The sequence below is a fragment of the Osmerus mordax genome, chromosome 11 (genome assembly GCF_038355195.1).
Source record: "Osmerus mordax isolate fOsmMor3 chromosome 11, fOsmMor3.pri, whole genome shotgun sequence".
Taxonomy (NCBI): domain Eukaryota; kingdom Metazoa; phylum Chordata; class Actinopteri; order Osmeriformes; family Osmeridae; genus Osmerus; species Osmerus mordax.
This window is the reverse complement of record NC_090060.1, coordinates 4,222,280-4,237,919: the sequence shown is the minus strand read 5'-3', so window position 1 is coordinate 4,237,919 and position 15,640 is coordinate 4,222,280. Positions and strand designations below refer to the sequence as shown.

Here is a 15,640-nt window from a genome sequence, read left to right as displayed (position 1 = left end):
TCCAGCAGACGTCTTAAAGTGAGGCTCAAAGTATTGGAACAAGAACAAACTGTTAGTCTAGCTTTCTCCCCACCATCAGTAACCATGGGCATTTTGGCAATACTGTGTGCGCAACTGCATGTTCACACGGTTCTCTCATAAAACGGTGAAAACTCGTGTCCCTAGTCCTTCTTTTCCCACGCACGCCAATAAAAAAAAACTTTTGAGTACGCTATTATCCTACAAACTACCCTTTGTTCAGTGAAAGTTAAGGATTCCAGAGGTCTCTGATGGACCTGCAGCAACAGAAGCCTTTCAAGTTATCAATTCAGTGGCTTCGGTACAGATGCACATTCAGGTGTTATTGATTCCACTGCCGCCAGCCTAAGGGCTGCGCGTTTCATGTCTCTCTCCCCCCGTTATTGTCCTGCGGTGTTGTCTCCTTCCTAATGGAAGAAAGTCTGATATGGCTTTGTTGTTGCTGCTGGCTCAGTGACACACTTTGAGGAGCTTTTAAGACTTTCCCCTGCCTCACTTTCTCTCGTTCTTGTCTTTCCTTTTTTCTTTGTCTCTCTTTTCCTCCACTTTGTCATTTCCCATTAGGCTTTTCGTCCCTGGCTTGCACTCCCAACAGCACGCCTGTCCTGCTCTTACAAAGCATTTTCCGTCCCTCAGTTGTTCCATTCAACATGAAGTCCCTCCAGTTTGTTGGATAAGACCGTTTTGATGTATTTCATGAACTTTTTCCTTATTTTTCATTCTTTTTTTATGATCTTCTTTGTACAAATAATATGCACATTTAGCTTCTTTGCAGAGGAACCTAGCGATTGCTTTAGGATTCAGTACATAGGATATGCATTTACATATAGATAAAACGAATCACTTCTGCAGGTTATGGCGTGTTTGTTTACCACATTCTGAAGTATGTCCTATGTTGAGGGCATTCAAACATGTGGATGTTTCAGTCGACAGATTGTCCTTTCACTGCAAAAAATGAAGGTGGGTTAGAGATAAGTATTTTTTCTGTCATAGAAAAGACACAATGAGTTGCGGTGGCATTAACCATCTTCAGAGAGAGGTGAGGAAAGAGAGTGGAGGAGGGGGGCTGGGGGGGGGGGGGGAACTGTGCGCATAACAATGCACGTCTGCGGCGCTAGGGTTGGGTGTATGAAATATGAAAGGCCCTCACGCTGTTATCGCTGACTGTCTGCGCGTGCGAGATGCGATGTGACAGTTGAGCAAGGGGCTGTGAGGGCAAAGATGAATTTGCAAATGGTAGCTCCAGGGACCTGCGGGTTTGGGGGGGAGGTGGGAAAAGTGGGAGGTTGGGAGCGAGGGAGGGAATGACTAAGAGAGGAAGAGGTCGAGCGGACCAGAGGAAGGCAACAGTGTCCACACTGACGGATTCGAGTGTTCTTCTTTCTTTCTCTCTCACTAACTCCCGTGTCTTTCTCTGGCTTCCTTCCTCACCACCAGGCAGAAAATAAGGGGACACCCAATGGGGCCCAATTCTCCTGTCTACATGTGATAGATATCTGAGGACTTTGTAAATATCCAAAGATTTCTGAAGATTCCAAAGCTGTTCACAATTTGCTCAAAAGACCTTCTGTTTTCTTTCCTGTTGTCGTTTTCTGGGGGGGGGGGGGAAGCAACCCATTTTTACACGGTTACAAATATTTACTCTCATCAAGTACAGGGGCAAAGCCACCAGATGCTGTCATTGTCAAGTGATTTACGGATAGTGGATGCCCGTCGTGCTCGCCGCATTCTCTCTGTGCCCCCATGACGCTAGCCCTCTTCCTCTCTCTCCACTCCCAGTCTGAGGGCCATCTTTAATCACCACCCTGACACCAGATTGCAGATGACATTAGGTATCAATCTATCAATCTGCTCCGACACCCCCTCCTCCTCCCCCCAATCCTATAGGAACCGCCAACCGTCTCTAGAAGCCCAGGCCAAATGAATCACAGATGCCACGGGCGACAGAGAGAGAGAGAGAGAGAGAGAGAGAGAGAGAGAGAGAGAGAGAGAGAGAGAGAGAGAGAGAGAGAGAGAGAAATCGGAAGAGAGAGAGAAGGCCGGGAAAAATAGAGAAAGGGAAAAATCCCCCAAAAACCATTTAGCATTTTAAATAGCTGTACCATCCGCTAGTCAGACCGTGCCCCATTAATTAAAGGACATGGCCCGTTGCAGCTCGACTGAAATCTTACTCTTATTCCCCAGAGGATGGTGACAGGGAGAATGGTCTTTTCTCTCCCCTCCCACCACAGTGAAGCACGTAATCTGGGCTACAGACTTGATCATAATTGGATGGGGATGATTTATGCAGGGCAGCGAGAGAGGAATGATGGGAAGGGGGAACCCCACCAAGCCTCTCTCGCTCACTCACATAGGTCTCACCAATCCTTACACGCCACCCGTCCCTCAAACTGAATCACAATTTATTTTGATTGACATTTTCATTCCAGAGGGAGATTTATTGAAATATAAAATTTGGCATGTTGGCGTAAGGAGAGTTTAATTTGCGTGCTATTTATCTAGTGGGCGCTGAACTTGGAGCCAGTTGTGAAGGAGAAGATGATGATTGTGTGTCAAATGACTGATTACCCACGCAAATGGCATACTCCATCTAAAGTTCCAAAGTACATGATTTGCAAACTTATCCTTACAGTTACAGTATCTTTATTCGATAAATGAACACATATTATACACTGTGTGGGTGCAAACTCCTGTTGCTTGCTAGTTTCTGCCTCGGGCAATCTATTTCCATTCCCCAGCTACCTTTCCTTCCTCCCCCTAAAACTACTCCCCCAAGGCTTCTCCTGTATTGTTTGAACAAAACTTTCCATGGTGTCTTGACTGTTAGTTGTAATGGAAGCTAGCACTTTGGCCTGGACGGACTATGGCGGAGATTACTCAGGTGGAGAAAGGAGGTGAAAAGATGAGAAGTGGAGAGAAACGGAGAGGTTTTAAAAATACATACTCATGGGGCTTTTAACAGCTCTTGCAGCAGTAGTGGAGCAACCGCTCCCAACTCTCAAGCTTTCTTACAAAAAGTGACAGCACCTGTATATTGTAAACGCTAGTGGTAATCTATTATTTACCGACGTTGTTTCATACTGTATGTAACCGTTTGTAGCACTCACAGGACATGACAGAGGGTGGATCTTATACAGGAACACAAATCTTGCACTTAGAGCCAACTTGTGAATATAAATCTACTTTTCCGAATCAATGAGTGGAAAATGTCAATGTCCTTAGACCTAGCCCCAATTTCCTATTGGTTGGGAGCCAGCACAAGGGATAACTACGGTATATTTTTCATCCGCCGCTTGTTAACGGTTATCGGAGGAAAATATAATGAAATATGTAATGAAATGCTGGAGAGGAGCCTTCCTGGTGATAACATTCCCCACCATGTTTTGGGAGGATGCGTAGCTAATGAAATGGACCACACAAGGGACATGCTGCTGATACAGGAGTAATTACCAACTGCTGCTGCACTGCTGCCTCGGTCACGGGTGCCTTTCCTCCAGCCCCAGGCATGGCTTTGGCATAGCTGACAACAGCCACATAGGCCTCTGTTATTAAACATCCCCTTCCTCTCTTCTCATTTCATATCAATAACTGACAGTGGAGTTGCGGTACCGACTCCAACGCAGCCTCCGAACTCAGCACTGCGACAGGTGGAAGTGGTGGATTTACGAGGCGTTGACGGCAGAGTTCCACCCTGAGCTGATTTAATCGCAAGTGGGCGTAGCACCACACTGCGGAGAAAGAGGCCGTACGTCCTGATGATCGTTCATAATCGTCACCCCCCCGGAGGGGCGAAGGCAGACGCAGCCTCCTCGTCCCGGTGCAATTAGCATACACTAATAGGGCTGTATAGGTGGAAAGCTGTAGAGTAATTAAAGTGTCGTCTCACAGATGGGTTTGCAAGAATAGGATGGAGCTCATCGATTAAGGCAAGCTACTGACTCAAAATGGATCCAAGTACATACACATCTCCTTAGTACGGCTATACACTCCCTCAGAACCTAGAACAAGCTGTATTGTGTGTAGTAATTGGCTACTGTTTAAATATCATAGGGAGGTAAGTTAAGATAACAAACACAAGCCAAATGATAGTCAGTGGACAGTGTATAGGGCTACCATATGGCACATTAAGTGAAGTAATATGATTTAACAACAACAATTACATTAAGTTCCCCCATCTCCATGACTGGAATTTTAACTCCTGCAGAGCTCCTTAAAGCTAATTTGGGACAAATCCTTTGAGTGAGACATTAAGTCAGTGTAAACGACACAAAGAACTCAATTAACATTTAACCAATTGGTAAAGTAGAACAACACAAACAAGTGCACCTCTGGGCAAATTGGAAATAGGCACTCATTAGACAGATGGTAATTATTAAAATGAGTTTTGATGAAATATTTCCCCAACGCAAGTCTGTGTGTAGAGGGACAAAAAACATGCACAATTTGATTTTAGTTGTCAAAGCCCCAAAATTACATCATTTCCATCAAAAGTCTGAAAGTAGCATCGTAGGCCTATTTTCTTGCTAGTATCATACCTTGTGGTACAGTCCAAAAATCAAGTCAACTGAAACCTCATTCTTCATCTGAAAAGAACTACTTTCAACGCAACGAACGTCTAAATTGATGTTACATTAGAAAGTGACCGTATTCTGACTTCTTAGATCTGCTTAAAATCTGCTGCTTACCAAATCCGGGAGGGAGTCAGGTGGCTGAGCGGTTAGAGAATCGGGCTAGTAATCAGAAGGTTGCTGGTTTGATTCACCGCTGTGCCAATGACGTTGTGTCCTTGGGCAAGGCACTTCACCCTACTTGCCTCGGGGGAATGTCCCTGTACTTACTTTAAGTCGCTCTGGATAAGAGCGTCTGCTAAATGACTACATGTAAATGTAAATCCCATTGCCAAAGCCTAATGCTCATGCTAACATTAATACTGTATGAAATCAGGACTTATTCCATTATACCAAATCACTGCTTTCTACCTCTTATCCTTTCATTTCAATATCCCAGTGACTATGTAGATTATTACATTGATTCACGGTGATATTTGACCTAGACTTGTTGTAGTAGACTTGCTCCAGGCATGGTCATGAAATAAAGCAGAAAGTAAGAACCTGGGGACTGGCAGAGAATTGATCATCTTCACACATGATATTCTGATGAAATGTGCTGACATTCTTACAGCTTGCAGACTGTTACAGTCCTGTAGCTGGGTTTAGAAATTTCAAAAAGCCATACTCGCATGGATTTCACATCACTGTGAGAGCCTGGCAAGAACCCCCCCCCACCCCCCCCCCCCACCCCCCACCCCCCGCCCGTCTTTGAGCTCTGTCACCAACCTTCAGAGATTCCCCCCCGGTTCATGATTCCCTCGTAAGCCTCTAATGATATTAGAGTAAGCCTAATCCTAGCCCCAAACACACGTTAAAAGCATAACCGTAATGTCATTGTTATTATGGCACAACTTCTGAACATTTGAATCAACACATTTTCATCATAGGTATACAAATGGCTTCATTTAAGTTCACTAAATGGTGATTAGACAAAAATGCATACCTGTACAGATCTCTGAACATTTTACATGATAATTGGCTGCTTATAGGCGACATCTTACAATATGTCTCTGTCCGGGATTTTTTTTTTACACAGGGAAAAAGTAATAAATCAACAATTTGCATGTCCTCCCGTGCAATAATGTGCTGACATCATCATTCATTTTACTATTTGCTGGGCCTTGAGTATAGTGCTACACTATGCAAAAAGCCCATGTGATGCCATTGGATCCACACACGAGGTTGTACAATCTAGGGATATGATTTATGAAACACTAGCATATCCCTCCATTCCACTTTCTTACCCGCCGCTATAATTATACTCAACGGCATTTTTCTTGCACTTGCTGCGCAGATTGATGTGCATAATTTATTTACTTTCAGACAGTTTTGAAATACGAAAGCACCAAAGCCAAACCACGGTATAACCTTGGCGTGCCTCCCACGTACGGCTACATCGCTGTCACTTTGGGGAAATGCAAATCTTGTGTCTTTTTATAAACATCGGCGAAGGCTACAGTGCACATCGGGCACTTTTTCTTTTGTTATTCATTCTGAGTCCAGTGCATAGGAGACCGGGGCCAGTATACTCTCTCTCTCTGAAATTGCTTTTACGGCTAATATTAAGGCTAATGGGACGTGTGTGGAGTAGTATTCAGTATTGGGGAAACTTCACCAGAAGATACACATCAAATCCTAATTAAGGAGTGTCCTGGGTCCTGAGGATCTCAACGTCTGGCACAGGTAGTGAATTGGGCCCTTAATGTGACGTCCACAATCCTCTCAGTGGTTTGCGTGCAGGGTTTAGGCAATGACTGGCAGTTTTCATCGATATGTGCTCTACTATTCTGTTCCCCGTCAACATTACCTTCTATGGGTTAATGTGTGAGCCAGGGTTGCCAGAGGGAACTGTTTTGCCTCCCACATCTAGGAATACAAGCCAGAGAATATAAAATTAATATTTTATAGTGCTCCAACGCCCGTCAGACAAATTTGTGTGGACATCCCGTCAATAAATGGCTGAAAGATTGATGGAATATGATGTCCCCGGGCAGAGCATGAACCAGCTTGTGGGAGTGTTGATACACAAGCTATTTTTGGAGGATTCCTAGTTCTGTCTCTTCTGAGCTTGTGGGGGCCAACCGACGCATCGGTGCACGCGTCACAGTGGTCTGGGAAATGGAAAGCAACAGCCGTAATGTCACAATAACCTCTCATCTTTCTGTCGCTCCCAGTAAAATCAAGGGCTCTTCATAGTCATTTAATTGACATTGTGAATTCAGTGAGCAAACCGCATTCTCCTAGTTCAGTTGATAGTCATTATTTGTGTGTGAAAGAACCAACTCACATGCATTGAAGAAAAAAAAAAAATTTCTTCAGGAAATTAGTTTAGCTTCCACTCTGGTTAATGGTTTCACAATGAAGTCAATGTCATTGTGTACATTCAATTACCATTCGGAAATATTTCAAAAGAAAGTCCATTAGTTTCTTTTCACTAGTTAAATGTGCACTTGGCTAAACACGACAAAAGAAAAATGAACTTTCATTATAAAGGACTCAAAGACATTTGTGTTCTACAATTAGGCCTTAAATGCTTTGCGTCTATCATACAAATGAAGTAGATTGAAGGATAAGGGGGAATTGTGTAATAATCGGGACTGCCTCAAGGCAGTGGTTACCCCATTGTACCTCTACATACACTCTCCAGCACACTAAATGGACACATTAATGCAGTCAAAAGCTGATTAATATCTATGACCAGTTTTTCATACTTCATCACACACTTCATTTGGTATGTGTCCCTTATTTTATTATGTGTCCAGTTCTTTACGAGCTCATAAAACAACAATCATTTGGAGAACATGAGGCAGTACAGTGAACAATGACAGTGGAAGCAGCAGAAAACCTGGAAATAGCTCCAACCATCAAGCTATCGGTTGTGACAATGACAGATCGGAGCCGTGTCAGTAGGTTTGACATGGTCCCATCTTGTGAAGCCTGTCAAACTACTCTTAGATTTGTATTTCTATTATTTGAGTGGAAAGCACATACAGCCCAGCGGTGCTTGCTCCTGCATTGGGGTTTGAAGTAAGGTGCTTCATCCTGACAGAGAAGATAAAGAAGGGGTTGGAGGTGAGGTTGATAAAAACATTGAGGTCTCCAGAGAGCTCACCGTTTTCTGAAGGTTGTTTTGCAGTTTTATGCCGATATAAGGCTGGTAGTCTATTCAATTATTCCATAAAGCCTCCGCCAGCAATTAATTTACGCACGGAGCGTTACCAACAAGATTGAAGATTCTTTGACCTTCTTATGCACTCCATAAATGCCCCAGCTATACAAATAGCTTCTCCATGAAATTACATGGCTAAATGCACTCCTATTTCACTCCTGCAATTGCATCACTGACTTCAGAGGTGGCAATTTGGCCTCAAGGCTAAACCAGGGTAGTTAAGCATCCTGTAAATGTGTCTACCAGTCATATACAGCACCAGCCCAGTTCATGGTGGTAGTCTTCACAATGCATACTTGTTCTCCACCCACTGAAAATCCTTACATAATCCCACTTGGGGTCATATACTTTGAACTGAACTTCCACATTTGGTTCATAATTTTCAAATATGAAATGTACACTTGTGAAAGCTTGTTTAACCATATATGTAAACACTTGTCTTTATGTGGATATAAGAGGTATTGATGGGACCCTTTCTGTAGCATTTGTTTGAGGCAAATTTAAGATACTGTCAGATACTGTCTGGTTGACAGTATCTGATTACAGGAATCAAGAGGCTCTCTTGGGTCTACCTTCCATTGATTCCAATGTTGCACCAATACCCAGTGTCATCAATAGAGCCACATGCAGAGGCTCACATTAGTAATTGTGTCATGAAATATTAGTTCAAATTAGCAATGTCTCAATTCAATTCAAAATGATCAGCCTGTATACTATGAACAGTATAGTAGTATATAATGTTGTCATATACACTTTCATCATCCATTTCATCATCTGCCTAACCTTAATCATCTGTGAACCAAATGGATGTCTTCATACAAAACATTTTAGTAGTAGATTTGACTACTTTCTGCATTCTTTACGCACAAAGCAGATTGCCAAGGGCATGCTCGGTTCAGAAGCTGATATGTGGAACACCACACTGTTTATTATGACAATAAAACGATTTAAAAAAAGAGAAACGCTCTCTTTTGACAGAGCTCATTATCTTCTCCAAAGTCGTTTGAGGCTTAAAAAAGCAGCGGGAGACAGGAAAAAGAGGAGTAGATAGAGCTAGAGTCTCCAGAGTGGCTGGAGATACAAGATGAGATTCACTAGAATCGTCTGGATAACCATCCGTTTCCCCAATTTTTCCTGCAAACCCATCACGATCCCAACTACTCTCTTGCCTTGCCATAAAGTACCTTCCATATGGCACCTTTGGCAGAGGGCATTATTTCGTCTCAACAGGCGTCCAGGGGAAGAGAAGGGGGCAGGGATTTGCAGAGCGTGAAAAATGTGCTGACGACTCACTCCTCGAAACAGCAGAGACAAGGGAGGAGGTGGTGTGTGTGTGTGTGTTTGCGTGTGTGTGTCAGGTGCGGGGGTAGGGGTGGGGGGCTGCGGTGGTGGTGTGGGTTCAGGCATCGAATGGAGGGGGGCGGGGGGTGGGATCGAGGAAATTGTTACGAAAATCCAGCCGCCACCCCCCCCATACCGATACACTTGACGACCAGTGCTCTTAATTAATAATGCTCATTTAAGGTAATTAAACACCCCCTGGGACCACAGAGGGGGCCCTCTCAGACGTAAGCTATGTGAGGTGGGACATTCATTGCCGTGCCGCAGTCGGTGGTGAGGTGCTGGTGCCAAGCGTTTCTCTCTCATAGCACTGCAGCACTGCTATGGCAACAGGGTGGCACCCCTCCGTCTGCACCAGACTTCTGTGCAGACTTTGAAGCGAAGACCAGCGGAGGCTGTCAGCTCGTCGGCCACGAGCAGGAGTGATTTCAAAATGACGGGCGAGTGGCTAAAGAAATGGACTGCAATGGATCATGTCGTTTGGACAACTCGGCATCCGTTTTAAGCCTTTTCTTAGGTGGTGCAGTGTCAACCAGTGTCCTGATCAGCCTGATCAGATGTTCGGTTTGAGATTCAACGACTTTCATATCCTGTGCATATAGGGTTAGACTCTGAAGCCATTGCTGTACATTGCATAACTATCTGAAATTGACCAATCACAAACACTCTAGATCCATGAATAATTACAGATATTTGCATACATTGGACAAAAATTGCAGACCTTTGCTGCTCTAGTGAATTAAGTGTGATTGATACACACTCTCTTAAGTGGCACCTAGAGCCATTCTGAGACCGTCTCCTCAGATTTTGGTGGGCCAATCGCAGTGCAGGAGGTGTAAAATAAGAGTGTGGGAAGAGGAGCTGGAACGCTGGGATAAGCGCCGAGTTGCACTTATAAAGGTACAGGCCATTAAACCAGGGCTAGGCCCACTGAACAGGAAGCCGTTCAATGACATCACGCGTCAGAGAGGGATGGCTTAATTAAAGTTTCATTCGACAAATATTCATGCGCATTTAATGATCCCGAATCACTTCATTCCGCATGAGTTCTGAATATTAATGAATGAGAGTGTGGGGGTTGGGGAGGGGCCGGAGGCGTCGGCGACGATGATGAGGCCAGCCACCAGTGTATCGCCACACGGCCAAGTCGGTTGCCCTGGAGGGGGTTACGAGGGCTAATGTGGCCGACTAGAAAGCACACGTGACAGATGGGCGGGTGGCCTACATCCAGGCTGGGCCACTATCGTCCGCACGTCTCTGTTCTTTGAACACTCGTCCACTTCCTTCATCTCGCCTGGAGCGCCACTCTACCCCCTTTTGTCACATCTTCTCTTCAATCAAAATGCCAACAAGTTTACAGGCCCCTCTATGGCAAGGCAAAAGCTCCCATGTTAATCATGCTAAGTGAAGCGGTAGATATTATGGTTCCATGACATCCATGCAATTCAGCCATTTCAATCTTGCATTTAATAAACTTAAGTGTCTCTCCTTGATTGTGAAGAGTGCAAAGGTTATTGGCATCATGCTGCATAGCTTTGTTGAATGTTTATATGATAAAGTTGAAATAGCAGCATCTAAGGCCAACTTTCCAATCATCACGTCAAAGGAAGAGCTCAGACTTTGCTGTGGGTGTACATTTGTAAGGATGATTGTACATTGTCAGCAAGTAAAACAATGTTAATATCTAGATTTGATAGGACTTATTGCATTTAGTTACATACAGAGTGACGTCAATATGTGAATAATTGGATGCACATTTTAATCGAAAATCAATGTCACTGCATTTAAAATCACATTGGTGCAAAGTTCATAGCCTTCTGCTACTCATGTTTTCACAACACTTAGTGCTCAGCACATTGTAATCACATTTTCCTGTACGCTGTGAGAGGATCTGCAGAAATATACGAAGCTGCAGTGAGAAAGAGAGAAACATCAAAAGCACATTTGCCACTGTTTTCTTCGCACATTGCTCTTCTCAGTTTGTTGTTTTACACGAGCTCCATGTTGAGTCCTTATGTTTCCAAAGGAAAACAGACAGTGTTCTTCATTGGTTTGTGGTAGTGCCCCCTGCAATAAAGGATTTACTGGGTCAACACTGCCATCTACTGCTCCACTGGAGATAAACTGACTCCCCCAAGTGGGGAGTGTACCACCAAAGTCATGGTATACCACCGACATTTCCCATAGATATTCAATATTAAGAATTTGGGCACACTGTATCTACAGGTTTAATGATAAGCCCACTTTCCATGTCCTGATGTGTATTTGCATTCTAAAAATGACATGAGGGTACAATTCCGTTGTGCTGTGAATGAATGTGTTTGCCACTTAGTCTCACTCAGAGCAGGCTCAGCTGGTCTTCCTGGTCTGTTTGGTACTTTCTCCCATTTTCCGCCTCCTTTCCCCTGTATCCGCTGTGAGTACTTTCGTTTTGTGAAACTGCTGTTTCTTAATGCTCTACTGAATTCCATCCAATGGTTATAAAAAAAAGGGAAGGGCATCGGCAGTGGCGGTTCTAGACACATTTTACTGTGGGGGCCAAGGTGGGGCCAGTGTTTAATCAAAGGGGCACATTAAAAAACAGAAACAAATGATATTTAAATATTAAATACTATAATTTAGCTCTACATTAAAATCATACAAAGTTGTTTTTCTACATAAAGAGTTTCAATTGAAACAATGAGGTGACAATGAATGTCCCTGTACTTACTGTAAGTCGCTCTGGATAAGAGCGTCTGCTAAAATGACTAAATGAGGTATGGCCATCAAAAATTAGAAATTAAATACAGTAGGACAATGCTGCAAAAGGTGGGCATGGACCCCTGGAAAAATAAATATATATATATTTTGACTGGTACTGTATATATATTATTCAGTCAGCTCAGGGGGGGCCACAGGGGGGGCCAGGTACATTTTTACAGGGCCCCAGGCCCCTGTAGGCCCCGTGTAGAACCGCCACTGGGCATCGGGCAGCTCTATGGACAAGAGGCAGTTCTGGGGAAAAATTAGAACCAAGTTCCTTAGTCATCAGGGACTATAAAACGTGCTGTTTTATGCTGTGTTTTTTTATTGGTGCCAAATAATGAAACCTTGCAGCATTGTAGATCATAAACATTTACTGTGAACGTCTGTGTCAATACATCATCAACTGTCAACTGCCATAATACAAGTCATATACCATATAGCCAACATGTCAACAATTAATATTTCTATTATTTTGCACCAAAAAACAACTAAAAGAACTAAAGTTAAATGATAACCATAGACAAATCATTTTACAAACCAACCAAAGACAAACCATATAGCCTGCAACATTTTCACAAGGTGTATTTTTATTTTCATTCATCCATCACTTTGCACCATTGCAAAAGATCGATTTGAATAAGCAGGCCTGTGTCTTATCTGAGCTGAACGGTGGGCGTTCTTTATGCTGCTCAGAAAGGATAACCTTCAAAGAGTGAGCCTATTGAGCCTCGCTGTTATCTCAAGGGTTAGGGCCATGACACACGTAGATGTTCTACAAACACAAATGGGAAATCATTACATTGAATCAATTTCATTAATACAACAGGCAGGTTCTGAGTGCCATCTGATTAGGAAGAAAGTCGATATTTTCTGGCAGCTCGTTTCACCCCAGCACAATCATAACTTGAGGCAAGTGCATTTCCAGTAAATTATTATCTATGCATTCAGTTATGTAGTTGACATGCTGTTCCAGTTGGCCTACAATGTATAATCTTTTCTGGTTACAATGGAGTCAAAAGTCACTTTGAGATCTTTACCGGAGCATTGTTTTTTTTTAAAACCTTCAACAGAACAATTAAGCCATAAACAACAATACATTTGCAAACACACAATTTACAACAATGTTACTTATAATGTAATGTCAAAGTTATATCTTCAAATACCTAATTGTATGCATAATGTGTTGGTTCCCTAGTTAAGTCTGCACCATTCTGTGTTGAAACAAACGTAACTTTCGAATTACGGCAACGAATCACTTTACGACAATCTGCCCCCTTATAAAACCGTAGCATTTGCCTGTTTACAATCAGGTTAGCTAGTTATCTAGGGGCAGTGCTTACACTTTTACAGTCCATTTAAATACAATGGGTATAGCAGATGAAACTGACAGGACTCTGTTTGTTGGAAATTTGGATCAAAAAGTGACGGAGGAACTCTTGTTCGAGTTGTTTTTACAGGTAACAATAGAAGAGGTTGCTAGTGCTAGCACTAGCTATCAAGCTTGCTAAACGTTTGCTAGCTCCTTCGTCTAGGTAGCTAATGCAGTTAGCTAACGTACACAGCCAATTTCTGGAGCTTGCAAGCTAACATTCGCTAAAGAGCCAACCTTTGATGCTAGCAAGGCAGTGATATTCAAGCAACTAACGAGCTCACTAAAGCTACTACACTATCCTACCCAACCTTAGTGTATGTTAGTTAGGATAGTCTAATGTGATCTATGCTGGTCGACATAACGTTCTCTGTGAGCAGGCTGGACCGCTTATCAAAGTGAAGATACCAAAGGACAACGATGGAAAACAGAAGTCCTTCGGGTTTGCTGTCTTCAAGCACGAAGAATCTGCACCATATGGCATGAACCTACTCAACGGAACCTCGCTTTTCGGAAGAACTCTAAAAGTACAATTCAGAGCAGGTAACGTTGTCTTGATTACACAAGTAAAACTGACATTGAAGTTGCTAGACGTCAAGCTAAGTGTGCACTGACGAGATATTATCCATAGCCTGCTTGATTATCTGCCTTATGTAGGTAGATGGCTACTTAATGTAATATTTAATTTTAATATTTTGTACATTATTCACAGGGAGCACACATATAAACAGTCCTGAGAACTCGCAAAATTCAAGCCCAGTCAACACTCTCAATCTGCATGGGGCCAGGTGAGATTTCTTTCATTCACTCAACCCATCAACTAGCTGTGGTGTATAAAACCATACCATCTTTACTTACAATACAATCCTCATAAACTGCTTGGCAATAGTAAAATGGGGTGTAACTGTAGTATTTTTTTCATTTGGTGACATTGAAACCACTTAGTACCAGCTGAGGAGGAACTACTGGTGTACATTTATTTTGAACATACTGATGCAAGAAATTAATGTCAACAATTCTGGACATGGTGGGTGAGAACATTGTTGGTGCAGAAACTGATTATTCGGTCTATGTCATCAGATACAACAAGTCTCCTGACCAGATGGGACCTCCACTGTTTTCACCCCTTCAACACCAGCAGAGATCATTCTCCTCTCCTGAAAGTCTGCAGAGACATGTCATGGTAAACCTTCTTGGGGTTACATTTGGACTACCATTTACCAGTTACTTTAGCACAGTAACATTAGCTGGCAGTATTTGTGTGGTGTACGTGCAGGAGTCCTGTCGGCCTGTAAACTCAGGAGTCTCATGTTCTCCACAGATGAACAACATGTGGCAGCTCCAGATGCAGCAGCTCCAGCAGCTGAATGGAGGCTTCTCCGGTCTTCTGCCCCAGCCGTCCCCGCAGCAGCATGTAAGTCGTGGTGGGAATGGAGGTGTCTCACGGCAGCAGGACGACCCACCCCAGAGGGGCCACAGGCAGTCTTACCAGCAGAACAGTGGCAGCCACAGCAGCAGAGACCAGCACTATCCATGCTCTGAAGATTCTGGAGCGGGCTCCAACCGCCACCACCGCACCCAGCGGAACGACCATTACCAGCACGATGAGCGGGGTGGCAACCGCAGCAGAAACCACCAGGACAGGAGGAAGGAAGAGTCCAGGGACGGTCGTTGGAGACGATACTAAAGCATTATGGGATTTTTTTATTTTTTAAAGAATATTTTAAAATATTTTTTTAATACATGATTTGCCTCCATGGCACACACCTTTTTAGAAACACAGCTATGGATTGTTACTGGGGAAACGAGATTCAATGAAATTCTCAGGAGGAAGAAACACACACACAATCTTTTAATTGGTTGTACAATTTTGTATAATTCTTTCATTGTAAAAGTGTATGCGGGATTGTGTTCAATATATAAAAAAAAAGACAGGTGGAATTTGATAATTGACAGTTCATATTGACATATGTTCATCTTTGATACGAAAAAGGTTTTAGACTATTTTCGAGTGAAAGTAATTACTCTTATGCATTTATTGGGAATGTGCTTTTTATTTCTAGTAGTTTTTGTAATTGCAAAAAAAAACTGTAGTCTGTCGTAGAATATTGTGTATATTTCCTTTGCCATTGAATGGTGCTCCAATGTTCTTCCTCAGGAATTAGAAAGTAAGATGTTATAACTAATTTACACCAGCAACCCTTCCTGTGGCAATAGGCTGAAGTAATTGAAATGATCAGATCAAATTATCTCCTTTTTTTCTAAATGTTTCAAATCAAATGTTTTTAATGTAATGCCATGTACTTTTTCATTTTTAGTATATTCTACAACTGCAAAATTCCTGTCATAGTCCATGAACATCTGGAATAAAATATTCCTCAATCCTAA

At 42.9% G+C, this 15,640-nt stretch overlaps 1 protein-coding gene across 1 annotated transcript; it reads left to right on the top strand.

Moving 5' to 3' along the window:
• Positions 1-13,170: 13,170 nt before the first annotated feature.
• On the top strand, positions 13,171-15,640 carry rbm7 (RNA binding motif protein 7). The gene is made up of 5 exons (XM_067246551.1): positions 13,171-13,340; positions 13,633-13,795; positions 13,965-14,040; positions 14,333-14,435; positions 14,574-15,640. Exons 1-5 carry the CDS (start codon positions 13,248-13,250, stop codon positions 14,937-14,939), a joined length of 801 nt encoding a protein of 266 aa, XP_067102652.1. The 5' UTR covers positions 13,171-13,247; the 3' UTR covers positions 14,940-15,640.